A 16120-nucleotide genomic window follows, 5' to 3' on the forward strand; every position below is an offset into this window, starting at 1 on the left:
GAACTAGTTTGATTTCTAATTTAAGTTGGAAAGTAGAAAATACAAATATAACATAATGTTTTATTGTAATTTTGCAGATTCCAGGTGGAAAAAAATTTGATTCAGTAGTGGTGAATGGCTTTGTATGCACCAAAAACATAGCACATAAAAAGGTATGGTGGAACCATTTTTATGTAAATGGGGAAAAAATAGAACAGTGACATTATGAATGTTCTTAATGACACATCATATTTTGCTCTTTTGATGTTATTACACTTCACCATAGTTCTGTAAAAAAATATTTGTCCACCCTTTTCCATTGAATTTTTGGATATGATGAAATGTCACCTAGACCCTGAAGCAGCAAAGGCAACTCTAGACAATGAGGCCATCATCTCTGGGCTTGGCAATTGGGATAATGGAATGTAGCATTTGATATGACACCCATTTTTTTTCTATAGAACATTTATCCATGAGTCTGTAGAATCACGCAGATGCTTTTTGATGTATTTTTGATAAGCATCAATTTTCCTTTTAATGAGTTACGAGTATCCTGTGCTTTCCTTTGGTGAAGTCATGAACTCTAATCACAGTAAGATAGATCGCTGCTTTGTGACTACCTGGAAGATTTAATGCTGCTCTCTCAGAGTGATTTTGACAGGATGGCTCCTCTTGGGAAGATTCAATATTGTTGTATAAACTGTGACTTTGTGGATGTGACTGAGCACTGGACTTAAGTATTATAAACTTTTCTAGACTGATGTGGATCAATTTTTTATGGAGATCTTGAGAAATTTATTTTCAGTGGATTTTGTTGTGCTTGCAGAATTTCGGTAGGGAGAACTTACCTATGATGAAGGGGAGCCAATATTTGTAAGAATGACAGAATAACAAAGTAATAGAGTAGGAAGGAATCTTGGAGGTCTTCTAGTTCCACCCCCTTCTTAAGCAAGAGACCCTATATTATTCCGGACAAATGGCTGTCCAATCTTTCCTTAAAAAACGCCAGTGATGGAGCACCTAACACTTCTGGAGAGAAGCCATTTCAAAGATTTATTGTTGTCACTGTCAAGAAGTTTCTCCTTAGTTGTAGATTGGATCTCTCCTTGATGAGTTTTGTCTTGTCCGTAGGTGCTTTGAAGAAGAGATTGATCCCCACTTCTCTGACTGTCTCTCAAATATTGGAAGATAGCTATCATGTCACACCAAGTTCTTCATTAGATTAGACATATCCAGTTTTTGCAATAATTTCTTGTATGTTTTAGCCCCCAGTCCCATTATCATCTCTGTTGCTCTTCTGTGCACTCTTTCTAGAGTCTCAACATTTTTTTTTGTATTGTGATCAGTACTGGATGCAGTTCTTTTAGGGTTACTAACACTTCATATGACCTTAATACTATTTTTCTGTAGATGCAGCCTAGAACTGCATTGGCTTTTTTGGCAGCTGCAGCACACTGCTGGTTCAAAGTTAAGAGATGGTCCACTAGGACACCTAGATCCCTATCACAGTTACTGGTATTGAGCCAGACACCACCTATTCTATACCTGTACATTTAGTTTTTCTTGCCTAAGTGTAACACCTTATTTTTCTCACCACTGAATTTCATTTTGTTGAATAGTGCCCAGAGTTCAAGTCTGTCAAGATCCTTCTGGATCTTGAGCCTATCTTCTAAAGTATTGGCTATTCCTCCCCACTTGGTGTCATCTGCAAATTTCATGAGTTCCCCTTCTATCCCTCCATCTAAATCATTTATGAAAATGTTGAAGAGTACTGGGCTTAAGAGAGAGGCTTGGAGTACCTCACTGTATGCTTCCTTCCATGTAGATGTAGTTTGCATTAAAACTACATGTAGAGATTGTTTGGTCAGCCATCTAATGGTGTTGCTGTCTATCCCACATTTTTCTATTTTCTATTTCAGAATTTTCAAACTTTACCTGTGTGACACTGAGCTACAAACTTGTTTTATCTACACTGTAATACAAACTTGCAGAGGAATGCATTTCATAATTTTTATCTCATTCCAGATGAATTCCTATATTAAAAACCCCAAAATCCTTCTGCTGAAGTGTTCCATTGAATATCTCTACCGAGAAGAAACAAAGTTTACATGCATAGATCCCATCGTCCTCCAAGTGAGAATAGTTTTATTTTCCTTGTCTTATTTATTCAAATTAACATTAAATCAAAGCCTAATGAATTAGTTTATCCTGCATTGTTTATGGATTTTTGAGACTGATTTTAGTAACATTTTCTTTGTGCTTGGCTAGCTATTCTCAAGCTAATTGCTAAAGGTTTCTCTTTTAGAGACTTTTTAGTTGCAAAGAGTAATATTATATTTAATATTTATTATACAATTATAAATACACAGTAATATTTTTATAGCACATTTATATTTGGGAATTTTACATAAAAATTTACAGGAAATAAATGCATCTGTCACCATCTTTCTTCATAGCAGATTTGATATGAAATACCCAGTACTGTGCATTTTATGTTTCACATGTACTTAGAAAATGTTCAATAAATGATATTTATTTTTATTTTTATTTTTATTTTATTTTAATTCCATTTATATCCCGCCCTTCTCCGAAGACTCAGGGCGGCTTACAAACTTAGCAGTAGCCTTCATTCTATGTATATGCCTGCTTATTAGGGCTTTCGCCCCCCCCCCAGCGGCATTATTACAAAGTCAGCTTAATTGCCCCCAAAAATCTGGGTCCTCATTTTACCTACCTCGGAAGGATGGAAGGCTGAGTCAACCTTGAGCCTGGTGGGATTCGAACCTGCACTAATTGCAGGCAGCTGGTGTTACTTATGGAGGCATTAGCCCACTGCTCCACCAAGGCTCTTAATATTGATTTTAACACTTCTAATGTTCAGGAAGATAGTATTCCAGTTCCTGCCTACCTAACAGTTTAAAAGCATGGATATGTGAGTAGATTAATAGGTACCACTTCAGTGGGAAAATAATAGTGTTCCATGTGCCTTTGGTGTATAGCCATGCTGGACACATGACCACAGAAAATATCTTTGGACAACACTGGCTTCTTTGGCCGAGAAATGGAAATGAGCACTGTATCCTAGAGTCGAATTTGTTAAGTTTTGAATGGGACAAGAATTCAAACAGTTAACATATCAACTGTGTGTGCACATGCGCACGCGCACACACACAAACACACAGACACGATTTTAACGTCTACGTAAAGCTAGTCTTTGTGAATCTATTTATATAGGGGCAGATATATTATACTAGTTGGTCAGTTCCAAAAAGGATAGGAAAAGAAATGAAGAATATATGTCCCATAATTTTGACATGAGACATTACATATGTGAGAATTTGTAAATATATTTTCAATAATTTAACCAAAAATGAAACAATTTTGAAGCATTTCTTCTCAGTCTTAAAAAGAATGAGTCCTAGCATTTTGGAAGTAAAACATTCTTAATGAGTGAACTGAAATTTTAGAAACGTATCTGATTTTTTTTCAGTTTATGATCCAATTATATAATCTGTTGTATTCACAATTTAGATGATATGTAAATTAAGATGGCATTTACTTTCCTCATTGCTCCCATCCCTTGGGAAGATCCCATAAAAAGAAAAGAAACTCAAGTTTTTCAAGTTGAATCTAGAAGAACTCCAGAAATCCTCTAGTAACCCCTCTTGATTGTGTAATGCTCAGTGTATGACTGCAAGGCTTTTTTTATCATTTTAGGAAAGGGAGTTTTTGAAAAACTATGTTCAACGAATAGTGGATGTCAGACCTACTTTAGTCTTGGTTGAAAAAACAGTGTCCCGTATTGCTCAGGACATGCTTCTGGAACATGGAATTACTTTGGTCATTAATGTTAAGCCTGTAAGTACTAACATTCTAAATTATATTATGATTGCATACTTCAGAGTGCTTCCACATACATCTTAAATATAGTAAAATGTAATGAAATGTATAGATACATCATTCTTTTTGTGTAAATGCAGCATGTAAATAAATTTTTGTATATTTTTGATAAAAAGAGTTGCGGTGCTTTCATTTATTGGGAAAAACAAAATTCGTATAAAAACGTTTAAAGGTTCTAGAAAGGGATTGAACCAAGAAGTCTACATTAAACCCCGTAAAGCAGGGATCTCCAACCCCTGGTTCTTGGATCGGCACCGGTCCGTGGCATACCAGAAAATGGTCTGTGCAAACAAGCCCCATCCGCAGGATGCAGGCAGCACACAAAACCACGCCCCCTCCAGGCCGCAAAAAAGCCTCTCTCCACGGAACCGGTCCCTGGTGCCCAAAAGGTTGGGGACCTCTGTCCTAAAGTATCCTGTAAAGTATTGTTCCTTTTCCAGGTCTATTTTCTTGCCATTCTGTCAGGATTTGTTTTATGCTTTGTTCTTTATGACATTGACACAAGGCTGAATGTTTTATGTGTTTGTTTATCAAATTTATATAGCCCCCCATCTCACAAGAATCCTATTCTTGTGATTTCCCTCATTTTCTTAAATAGATCTCTTGTTTTTGTCATTTTGTTGTTTTTCTACTTGTCTACAATCTGAATTCAAATACACCTCTTTATCTCTTTTCACCTTTAGTTGGAAGTTTTCTTTACATTCTCTAGTTTCTCTAGAGGCTATCTTTTTTGCCTTGTTTACTTTAGTTATTTCTGTGGCCTTGTTTGATAGCTGATGTGTTTCTTCCTTTGCTTTTTTGTACTTTCCAGCTTCCTCTTTTACAACAATTTAACCTTTTCCCATAATTTTTCATGTTCTCTGTCCACTGGGTCTTTGAATATCTTTCTAAGCTTAATTTTATATTCTTCTGGATTGGGTTCTTCATTATATTTCATTTGGATTGGATCATTTCTAGTCTTTTTTAGTCTTATGAGTACTTCTGTGATTAGAGCTGATGGTCTAATCCACAGTTATGACCCAGCAGTATTTTGCAATTCAGCAATAGCTAAAGACTTTAGGCAGAGGACATTTATACAGGCCTGTAAAATGGCTATGCCAATAAAATTACTGAAGGAGCCTTTTGAAATGGAATCAGAAAATAATACAGGTAGTCTTCAACTTATGAGTGTTCATTCAGCAACTGTTTAAAATTAATATGGCTCTGAATGAAGAGAATTACAATCTGTGCTCAAAGTTATGGCTGTTGCAATGCCCCCATGGTCATATGATCAATATTTGGGTGCTTGGCATGTAAACCACTTTATGTTCTTGAGAGGAAATGTGGGATATAAATCTGATGAAGAAGGAAAGACATAAGAAGCCAAGAGCAGTTTTTATCTTATTAATGTTTTGCAGCGTGTTCTGGATCGAGTAAGTCGGATGACCCAGGGAGATGTATTGATGTCAATGGATCAGTTGTTAACCAAACCACACCTTGGGACCTGCCATAAATTTCATATTCAGGTGTTCCAGTTACCTAATGGTGAGTAAAGCCAAGAAGTTATGTTATCCTCTTATGTCCGTCTGTCTGTCTGTCTGTCTGTCTGTCTAGACCAGGGGTGTCAAACTGCTGGCCCATGGGCCGGTTGCATCATGCTGAGGCTGCGCCCATCCCAGCTCCGGCAATGCGAAAAAAGTCACAATACGTCACATCATGTGACGCGGTGAGTTTGACACCTGTGGTTTAGACTAATGTGAAGATAAATTAAATTTTAAATGATTGATTGACAACATGAACAAAAGCTAGGAATTCATGTAGTGCTTTTCTTATGGCCATCCTAAAGTTAGGACAAAATTCTTATTTGCAAGTAGCAGACTTAAGGCTGAGAACATTGTGTGCCTCTTCTATTTACCAAGCCCTATTTGTAGTAAGATATGAATTGGGTCTTCTGGTTTAGCTTTCTAATCATAAATTTCATTAGCTGGTTTTGTTGAAATTATATTTACTCTTCTGGAATTTTCTTTTTATGTATCTCATTTTCTTCTCCATCAGGACTTACATTTGTTTGACATACTGTAAATATGCATTCACTCTCTAAAGCATGTTTAGTACAAACTTGGAGCACAGGCTGTAATAAATACGAAATGTCTAAAGAAGACATACTTACTCATCTACTGCAGTAAAAACAAAATAATGAAGGCTAACATTAGAATATGACAAAATATTTCATGGATCAAAAGCTCACTTTGTCAAAGGTGTAAGTTTGTGGAAGTAAAAAATAATAATACCGTGCATCTTATGAAATATGCAAACTAAGCAGAAAATGCTAAAACCCAGGAGGCCCTTTTCAGTAGCTGCATATTCTGCTATATTATCCTTGCAGTTTTATGGAAAGTTAACCAAAGATTATTTTGCAAAACATTCAAGGTAGAACAAATGATGTTACATAAAGATTTCTATTCTCTTTTACTTGGTGCGTATTTGTGTGTGTACTTACGTTTCATGATATTTTTACAGTTTTTTAAGTGTTTGATCAATCTATAAGTAAAACTCTAGAACAGGGGTGTCAAACTCAATTTCATCGAGGGCCGCATCAGCATTGCGGTTGCCCTCAGGGGGATGGGTGGGTGTGGCCTGGGTGGGCGTGGCCTACTGGGTGGGCGTGGCTAGAGTCTGTATGACCTACTGGGTGGGCATGGCCAGCTCTACATCGTTCGCATCAAGGGTGCCTATGGGGGCCTGGGCAGGAGTGGGACAGATCTGAGGGTCTCTGGCAGCAGGAGGGTCTCTGGGCCAGGGCCAAGGCAGTGGGGGCCGTTCCCTCACTGTTTTCAGGATGGCTTCACGGGCCGCATGAAACCACTTCGCGGGCCGGATCCGGCCCCCGGGCCTTGTGTTTGACATGTCTGCTCTAGAACTTGATGGGTTGAAAGATATAATGGAAATTAATTGAATTTCTGATTTGACTGTGTTTTGAATACATTTTGAATCATTAATAACTTTGACTAACATGAACAAATTGGCCAAAGCAACACCCTATATGTAGAGAGAATAAGCATCATTTTGTAGTAAGAATCATTTTCTTCTCTTTCAGAGCAAACAAAAACTCTGATGTTTTTTGAAGGTTGCCCTCAACACCTGGGCTGCACTGTCAAGCTGTGTGGTGCAGGAGAGTACGAATTGGCTCGAGTGAAGGAGATCCTTATTTTTATGATCTGTGTGGCCTATCATTCCCAGTTGGAGATCTCCTTCCTTATGGACGAGTTTGCCATGCCTCCTCAGTTGAATAAAAATGGTTCCTTCCAGAGTCTGATGGAAGAACAGGGGGAAGAAGATGGGCAGCAAGATCTGCTGAACAGAGAATTTGACACAGTAGGAAAAGAGGCTGATGTAGTCTCAGATAAGTTGCCTGTTATATCTGAATCTGTGACTCTAGATGAGATAGGTTCCCTTGAACAACAGAATTTGACAGAAGAAGATGACCAGATCAATGGTGATTTGCAAGAAGCTGCTCTCCAGAAGCAGCAAGGGTATCCTCTGGTGGATTCATTATACAGGCCAAAAATATTTACCGAAGCACTTTTACCTCTTGACTTGACTGAACAACAACTAGGAATTTTAGATACAGAACAATTGGAAACTCTAGGGGTAATTAATGACTACCAGGAGCCTAAAAGTCAGGCCAGGGAGTTTAGAGATCCTTTGCAAGATGACACTGGGTTGTATATCACAGAGGAAGTGACTTCCTCTGAAGATCGTCTCAAAACTTTTTCTTTAGCATTTAAGCAAGAACTGAAGGATGTTATTCTCTGTATTTCCCCAGTAATCTCATTCCGTGAGCCATTTCTGTTAACAGAGAGAGGCATGAGATGTCCCACTAGAGAATATTTCTCAGAGCAAGTTTTTTTCTCTCCTCTGCTCAACAAGGAGTACAAAGAACTGGATATCAGAAGGAAGAAACAATTGTTAAGGGATCTCTCTGGACTACAAGGGATGAATGGAAACATCCAAGCCAGGCCTATCCAGATTCTACCTTCTCATGAACTTGTTAGCACTAGAATTGCTGAACCCCTGAACATTAGCTCAAACTTGGCCAGAATGGTAGCTGACTACCGAGCCAGAGGAGGAAGGATTGTGCAGAAAGAGTGCGCAGACCCATTTGTTCAATCTAAAGAAACATCTGCTGTGAAATTAGAAGTCAGGAGTGAAGATGATGAAAAAACGTTCATTCAAAATGAATCTCTATGGTCTCAAAAAGTGAGTGAATATTTTAAATAGTTCGGTGGATTCTGGAAACCTATGAAAAAAACTGTTCTAAATGTCTTCTAACACAGTATTATTTTCAGGAATGTTTGAAATTAAATTCTATTCTTGCCCAATCCTCTACATAATATTTTAATCTTGGTTTGCTAAGAGTTAGGTTTAGAGTATATCATAGCAAAAGCTATGAGAAACACTCCAGGTAATCCTCATGTTACAACAGTTGGGACCAGAACTTCCATTGCTAAGCAATGTGGTTGTGAAGCACAATATCACATGACCACATTGCTTAGGAGTGTGGTGAGGTGCATAAGTGCCGCAAGTAGGTTATTGGGTTCCATGGCAGGCACTACAGAGCACAGGTGAGCTGATAGAAGATGTAGGTGGGCAGGGGTGCTATGAACTATGAGATCCTTGGAAACTTGTGTTCTGGTAGGACTCTTTGGGGAAAAAGTGGTGGGGGATGTCCTACAGGAGTGATTTGTGATCTTCTCTGCAGGCATCCCCGTTGACTTTGCTTATGAGAAGCCAACACACAATGTCACAAGTAGCAATCATATGACCATGGTGGCTGCAATTATGTGGACTGGTAATAAATTCCCTTTGTTCAGCACCATCATAATTTTGAATGGCTGCTGAACAAATGGTTGTAACTCAAGGATTACCTGTAATGATAATATTCTCAGAATGCCTTTTGCTCCTTGAAAAAGTATCAGGCACCTAGGAACAAAGATGCTCAAGAAGCACTTGGCTGAATGGGAAAGGCTTTCAAGACAAAAATATAGTATGTATATTTTTATGTATATGATAGTGATCCCATACTAGACTGGCCTGTACTTCAGAGATGTTGAAAATTTGCTCAATTGAAAAATGGCAAAGCATTTTTGACTTGGTCCCTTTACAGTTCCTAAAAATAAATATTGAATGATGGATCCCTATGTTCCTCATATTAGACAAAGAAAGAGCTTAAATTGAAAAAGAAAGTGTAATGTGCAAGGCAAGGGGGTGACTACTGCAAAAGTAAAGGAGGGAGACATGAAGCAAAGATTTCACATACATTTAAGAAAGGAATTGTGTAGTTCAGATATCTTACAAGTTTATCGTATTTGATGTAATCTTATTCCAAATTCTGTCACCTGTAAATATTTAGTTTGATTAGCACAAGTGCATAAAGTTATATTAAAATATTTTTACATTATAGTTATAGGTATAATAAGTAGTGTAGCTATGTTTCATTTTCTTCTCTCGCACCTGTCAGAACCCATATTCTAAAGGTCCCCTTTTTCCCTTCTAAACCCAAATCTCACTCTCTTCTCTTCCTGGGTTCTGCCCTACACCCGGAGGGGAGGGGGGAGTGTTTGCGGGTTATTGCCTTGCTTTCCTCTGTCGCTACAATGTAACACTTTGCTGTTTCTGCATACTTCCTCTGTGAACTTTCTCTCCCCCTGTTGTCAGCTAGTAAAAGGGGGGAGGAGAATGGAATGTACCTCCAGCAACTGGTTTACCTCCGCGTTTGCAAGGGAAGGTGCGAAGAGACGACCAAACATCACTGCAGCCCGGAGACCGCCTGATGCTATCTCACTTTTTCCCACAATGCACTTTATGTTCTTTGGTATTGGCCTGTTTGAACTGACCGGATGAACTATGCGGTGGGGTTTTGCTTGGGGATACTTTTTACCTATCGATCTGAGCGGGAAATCCTCAGATCCTGTCTAGCATGCCTGCTATCAGCTTCTCCTAATGAAAGCTCCTTTTGGAAGAAACTGCTTCCACGAGTTCTACTTTCTTAGGATGAGGTTTTGAAGTGGGCCCTGACAGCACCTTTAGTTTATTTAACTTTTTCTTACTTCTTTACTACCAGTGTGCCTGGCATACTAACGCTTACCTTGAAAGGCATGATGGGTATGCATGCATGTAAATATTGATTATGATTTATGTGCCATCAGGTTGGTGTTGATTCTGAACAACCACATAGATAGACCTTCTGGCTCTTTAGATCTTCCATCAGTGTACTCATAAACATTACACTTGAGTCCATCCACTGCTAACATAACATAATAACTGTTTTACATGTACATGTCTTCCCAGGTGGACTGCCTTAGCTGTACAAACCATCAGAGACTGTGTGTTTTGTTCAGTAGTTCTTCAGCCCAATCTGGCAATGCTCCAAGTGCCTGCGTTAGCCCATGGTATGATATTAATTTTATTTACTTTAATTACGGTACTTAAATGTATTACTTAAATACTTCTCTTTTATTTGATGGGGAAATAGAGAATATTCCTTAGAGGCTTGCCATTTACTGGTGTGTAAACATGTAGCTACTACTACTACTACTACAACTATTGCTGCCACACAACACAGGGTTCTTATAATTCTTTGGGAGATGCCTCTTTGAGACCCCCACCTTCTGTTTTCTCATCCTCTGCTTTTTTCCCTCCGTAGTTTTTTGTCCATTGAATGGTCCATCAGTGGTCCAATGAACAGGACTTCAGGGGAACCCAAAATACTGGGCAGAGTTCAGTTGAGAGGCAAAAGAGAGCACCCTTTTCAAAAATTCCTCATCCGTAGCTACCCTTCAAGTGCATCTGTGCCAGCAGAAGATCCCTGGTCAGGGTTGGCCAGTTAGCCATGTTATTCTCTGTGAAAGTACCACATTTGCAGCAGTAACAAATGGGCCGTGGTTTTTATATTGACATGTTTCCCTCCCATCTCAAGGACAGGAGGAAAGTCCATTCCCATTGCTGGGTGGGTGAGCTCAAATACACTTTCCAACCAACGTGGCAATAAATCAGATTAGCAAAGTTTTGCTGCTCTCCCCGCCCCCTTCCCCAAGTCTGATAAAGCACTTAAACTTCCCCAAAGGACCATATAACACGGGTTGGTGCTGCAAATTCTCTGCATCTTATTAAAATAAAACTAGAATGGCAATTTAAAAATTGGAAAAGATAGGATTCAAAAAGTTTAAATTCTTTCTAGGATAGAGACATACTTCTGTGTTACTTAAAATATATATTAGCTTTTTGTTGCACTCACACTTTGCAGTATCTGGCAATTTTTTATCTATTTATTTTATTTACTTATACAATTTATCTAACTGCTTGGATCCTTATGGACCCCCTAGGCAGTTTGTGTTGAATGAATGACAGACCAGTATAACATGCAATTGTAGCAATGCAGTTTGCTGCTTCTATCTTCCAAATCATAAAATATGCAGCAGTTGCGTTTGCCCACAGCATATTGGTTGAATGACTGAATTTATATCTTGCTCAATCTCACAACTCTTGACTTGTGATTTACTCTGTTTGTTTTATTGGGTTTACATCGCAAAGAAGCAAGAGAGGAGCAGTAATTGTCTAAGGCCAAGAGAGTAATGTTTATAATGAATTAGACATCAGTTAAATTCTGTAGAGCCATATTTTTCTTTGACAATAAAGGCCTCTTGCATGCAGGAAATGTCCAATAACACCAATTATTTTAAAACTGCTTGGTTTCCGTTTTTTTAGGATGGTAGTAATGGAGTTCTATGGGAAGAATGATCTCACTTTAGGAGTATTTCTAGAAAGATATTGTTTCAGGTAAGAATATTTGGTTTTAAATTATCATGAAAATAGGCTCAGTATATTTAGGGGATTGTTTCATAGCATTCTTTTATGAGGTTCCTAGTCATGGTATATTTCAGATGCGGTAATGCAGTTCATTTTGATGTAGTAGTGATATTTACTGGGAGTGTTTTTTATTTAATTTGCTTCATCAATCTGGATTTGTATTAGAAAGATAAATATGGCTATTTTATCATGTTCCTAGGAAAAGAAATAAATAATGTTTATTCAGTCAGAGACCAGCAAAATGTGAAAATATACAACACAAAAATAAAATTAAATAATGAGATAAAATACTAAGAAAACATATACTCTCTATAATAAAAATGTCACAAATGCTACCACAATAGTGTGTTAATCACCTGTGCAAGTGTAAATCTAAAATACTACAGTCTGTGTCTCCCCTAACTTCAGTTAAAGAAAAATAGCTAATATGTATTAACACTGAAGTGATGAACAAAACAGAAGTGGTTATTTCTATTACTGCTTTTGTTAGTTGCGAAGTTTTGTCCGACCTATCGCGACCCTATGGACAACGTTCCTCCAGGCCTTCCTGTCCTCTACCATCTTCTGGAGTCCATTTAAGTTCACGCCTACTGCTTCAGTGACTCCATCCAGCCACCTCATTCTCTGTCGTCCCCTTCTTCTCTTGCCCTCAATCTTTCCCAGCATTAGGCTCTTCTCCAGTGAGTCCTTCCTTCTCCTTAGGTGGCCAAAGTATTTGAGTTTTAGCTTCAGGATCTGACCTTCTAAAGAGCAGTCAGGGTTGATCTCCTCTAGGACTGACCGGTTTGATCGCCTTGCAGTCCAAGGGACTCGCAGAAGTCTTCTCCAGCACCATAATTCAAAGGCTTCAATTCTTTGGCGCTCAGCCTTTCTTATGGTCCAACTTTCACAGCCATACATTGCAACTGGGAAGACCATAGCCTTGACTATACGCACTTTTGTTGACAGGGTGGTGTCTCTGCTTTTTAGTGTGCTGTCTAGATTTGCCATGGCTTTCCTCCCCAGGAGCAAGCATCTTTTAATTTCTTGGCTACAGTCCCCATCTGCAGTGATCCTGGAGCCCAGGAAAATAAAATCTGTCACTACCTCCATTTCTTCCCCATCTATTTGCCAGGAATTGAGAGGGCTGGATGCCATGATCTTGGTTTTCTTAATGTTTAGTTTCAACCCAACTTTTGCACTCTCCTTCTTCACCCGCAACAAGAGGCTCTTTAGTTCTTCTTCACTTTCTGCCATTAGAGTGGTATCATCTGCATATCTTAGGTTGTTGATACTTCTTCCGGCAATCTTAATTCCAACTTTTGATTCATCTAGCCCTTCCTTTCTCGTGATGTGCTCTGCATATAAGTTAAATAGGCAGGGCGACAGTATACAGCTTTGCCGGACTCCTTTCCTAATGTTGAACCAATCAGTGGTTCCGTGTCCAGTTCTCACTGTTGCTTCTTGACCTGCATATAGGTTTCTCAAGAGACAAATCTCTTTAAGAACTTGCCACAGTTTGTTGTGATTTCACACAATCAAAGGCTTTAGCATAGTCAATGAAGCAGAAATAGATGTTTTTCTGGAACTCCCTAGCTTTCTCCATGATCCAGCGTATGTTGGCAATTTGATCTCTAGTTCCTCTGCCTCTTCGAAATCCTGCCTCTACCTTTGGTAGTTCTTGATCCACATACTGCTGGAGTCTAGCTTGTAGGATTTTAAGCATAGCTTTACTAGCATGTGAAATGAGTGCAATGGTGCAATAGTTTGAACATTCTTTGGCATTGCCTTTCTTTGGAATTGGAATGTAAACTGATCTTTTCCAATCCTGTGGCCACTGTTGAGTTCTCCAAATTTGCTGGCAAATTGAGTGTAGCACTTTTACTGCATCGTCTTTTAAGATTTTGAATAGCTCAGCTGGAATACTGTCACCTCCACTAGCTTTGTTGTTGCTCAGCTTTTCTAAGGCCCACTTCACTTCACATTCTAGGATGTCTGGCTCGAGGTGAGTGACCACCTCATCGTGGTTATCAGGGACGTTAAGCTCGTTCTTGTATAGTTCTTCTGTGTAATTTTGCCACCTCTTCTTAATCTCTTCTGCCTCCGTTAGGTCCCTGACATTTTGGTCCTTTATCATGCCCATTTTTGCATGAAACATTCCCTTCATCTCTCCAATTTTCTTGAAGAGATCTCTGGTCCTCCCTATTCTATTGTTTTCTTCTATTTCTTTGCACTGTTCATTTAAGAAGGCATTCTTATCTCTTCTAGCTATTCTCTGGAATTCTGCATTCAATTGGGTATATCTTTCTTTTTCTCCCTTGCCTTTCACTTCCTTCCTTTCCTCAGATATCCATAACTACCTGTAGAATGAAAATGAGGAAATATAACGCAAGACGTGGATGTTCCATGCCACTCCTTAGAAGGAGTAAAGTAGAATAGAGCAGGATTTCTCAAACTTTCTGTGATCATGGACTACTAAATAAGTATTTGGAAAACGCAGGAACTCCCCTCTGCCCCCATTAAAGGAACATTCCTTTTTTTTCATCTTTAACAGCATGGGAATTCTTGTTTTTCAGTGAAAAGCGTTTTGGTATGCCTTCCCAACCTTCCCATTTCAAAAGTCTCAGTATAAAGCATTGTAATGCAAAATTAAGTATGTATTGACCATGAGACTTAAGTGGGCTCTGTGCTGTCCAGCTGACTAGAAATGAACAGGAGGTCATGGTGATGGAGCTTGTGAGCAGGTGATGAATGAACTGATGAGTGAATGGAGGATGTGATGGTTTAAGACCCACTAGAACAGGGCTGTCAAATTGCCGGCCCACGGACCAGACACGTCATCCGGAAGCTGCGCCCACCCCATTGCTGGCAATGGCAAAACTGTCCCGATACGTTGTGCAATGTCACATGACATTGCGAGTTTGACAAGTCTGCACTAGAACATCAGACCCAAAGAACTAAATTGCTCACAATTATTCTTTATTGCTTGAAGGCCCTCCTATCAGTGCCCAAATATGTTCTGCGAAACACCAATGGTACATCACATCCGTCGCTTTGTCCATGGACAAGGCTGTGTACAAATCATATTGAAGGAATTGGATTCTCCAGTGCCTGGTTATCAGCATACAATTCTCACTTACTCCTGGTGTAGACTTTGCAAGCAGGTAAGAGGAGATTTCTGTCTTTCTGTAGAGTCAGGTAGTTCAAATGCTTGAAATTTACAAGAAGAGGCACAAATAGAGGATAGTGGAGAGAGGAAAAGTCTATTTTGAATGCAAACAATGCCACTTTTAGAGCATTAATTCTCTAAAGGGTATTTCTAGATTTGCACAGGACAAATGATTACAATAAACCTGGGTTTATTCATAATATATAAAATGTGCTCTTTTAAAATCAAACAAAACCCCAGACCTCCTATTTTGCAGCATTTTATGAGTAACATTGAAGGACATTTCATTTCATAAAGTTTCATGTAAAAAAATTCCATCTGAAAATAAAATGAAGTTATAAAATCTGAGTATAATAACAGTAGTGCTTTTTTCCCCCCCTACAGTGATCTCATTGAATGCAAACATATATCACCTTAAAACAGTTCTTAAAACAGACAATATTATTATTGTTGGTTGCACAATCAGTTAGATGTTTAGACTGGATGTGACATTTTTATTCACCTATTGAGTCCTTTCCAAGGACCTGGGATAGGCAGATGTTCTTTGATGGTGTTAAAGGTATCATTGCAGGATATGAGGTGTTCCAAGTAAAGCTGTCTTTTGCAATTGACTGATGGCAAGTTTGTCAATGCTGATGGTATTCAAGTGATGGTCCAGATGTTTTGGGATTGTACCTAAGGCACCTATTATTATTGGTACTATCTTTGCTTTCCTTTGCCACAACCCTTCTACTTCTATTGCAGGTCTTTGTATTTTGTGATTTTTCTCCAGTTCTTTTTCTTCTATTCTGCTGTTTCCAGTACAATGTGCACTATCCAGATTTTTTTTGTCTTTCTAATTAGTATTTCCAGATTACAGGCAGGGAAGGACTAAGATGGAGGGAGAATAGCCCATCTCAGAATAAGCAGTGAAATAATGAGGAGATTTAGTCCAAGAATTTTTCAACTCAAACCTTATGCTGTAGAACAGCATCCTCCATGCAGTCTTCTCCAGTCATGCTTGGGCTCCAAATCTCATTTGAAGTCCAGCCTATCTGGAAGGAATCATTTTGGAAAAAGCTGCTCTTATGCAGTGGAGCTCTCTGGGGAATAACAGTTGTAATTGTTATGAGCAGAAGACTGTTGAGTTACCAAGTGGGTGAGAAAGCTTGCCATGGCTTAAGCTATTTGCCTTTAAAAAGGTTCTATAGGACAGACTAAGTCAATAGTTTCATTTCTTACTTCTATATAATGACATCCCCACCC

General features: G+C 38.8%; 1 protein-coding gene across 3 annotated transcripts in view; it reads left to right on the forward strand.

Annotated features, from left to right (window-relative positions):
* PIKFYVE (phosphoinositide kinase, FYVE-type zinc finger containing) overlaps window positions 1-16120 on the forward strand; it is a 90791-nt gene that overhangs the window by 45555 nt on the left and 29116 nt on the right. For all 3 annotated transcript variants that reach the window (XM_083354388.1, XM_083354389.1, XM_083354390.1), the window contains 8 exons: window positions 78-152; window positions 2005-2112; window positions 3697-3837; window positions 5277-5403; window positions 6956-8118; window positions 10210-10310; window positions 11626-11697; window positions 14699-14870. In XM_083354388.1, coding sequence (XP_083210514.1) covers window positions 78-152; window positions 2005-2112; window positions 3697-3837; window positions 5277-5403; window positions 6956-8118; window positions 10210-10310; window positions 11626-11697; window positions 14699-14870 — 1959 coding nt within the window. The remainder of the gene's footprint in view (window positions 1-77; window positions 153-2004; window positions 2113-3696; window positions 3838-5276; window positions 5404-6955; window positions 8119-10209; window positions 10311-11625; window positions 11698-14698; window positions 14871-16120) is intronic.

The sequence above is a fragment of the Vipera ursinii genome (genome assembly GCF_947247035.1).
Source record: "Vipera ursinii genome assembly, chromosome: 1".
Lineage (NCBI taxonomy): Eukaryota > Metazoa > Chordata > Lepidosauria > Squamata > Viperidae > Vipera > Vipera ursinii.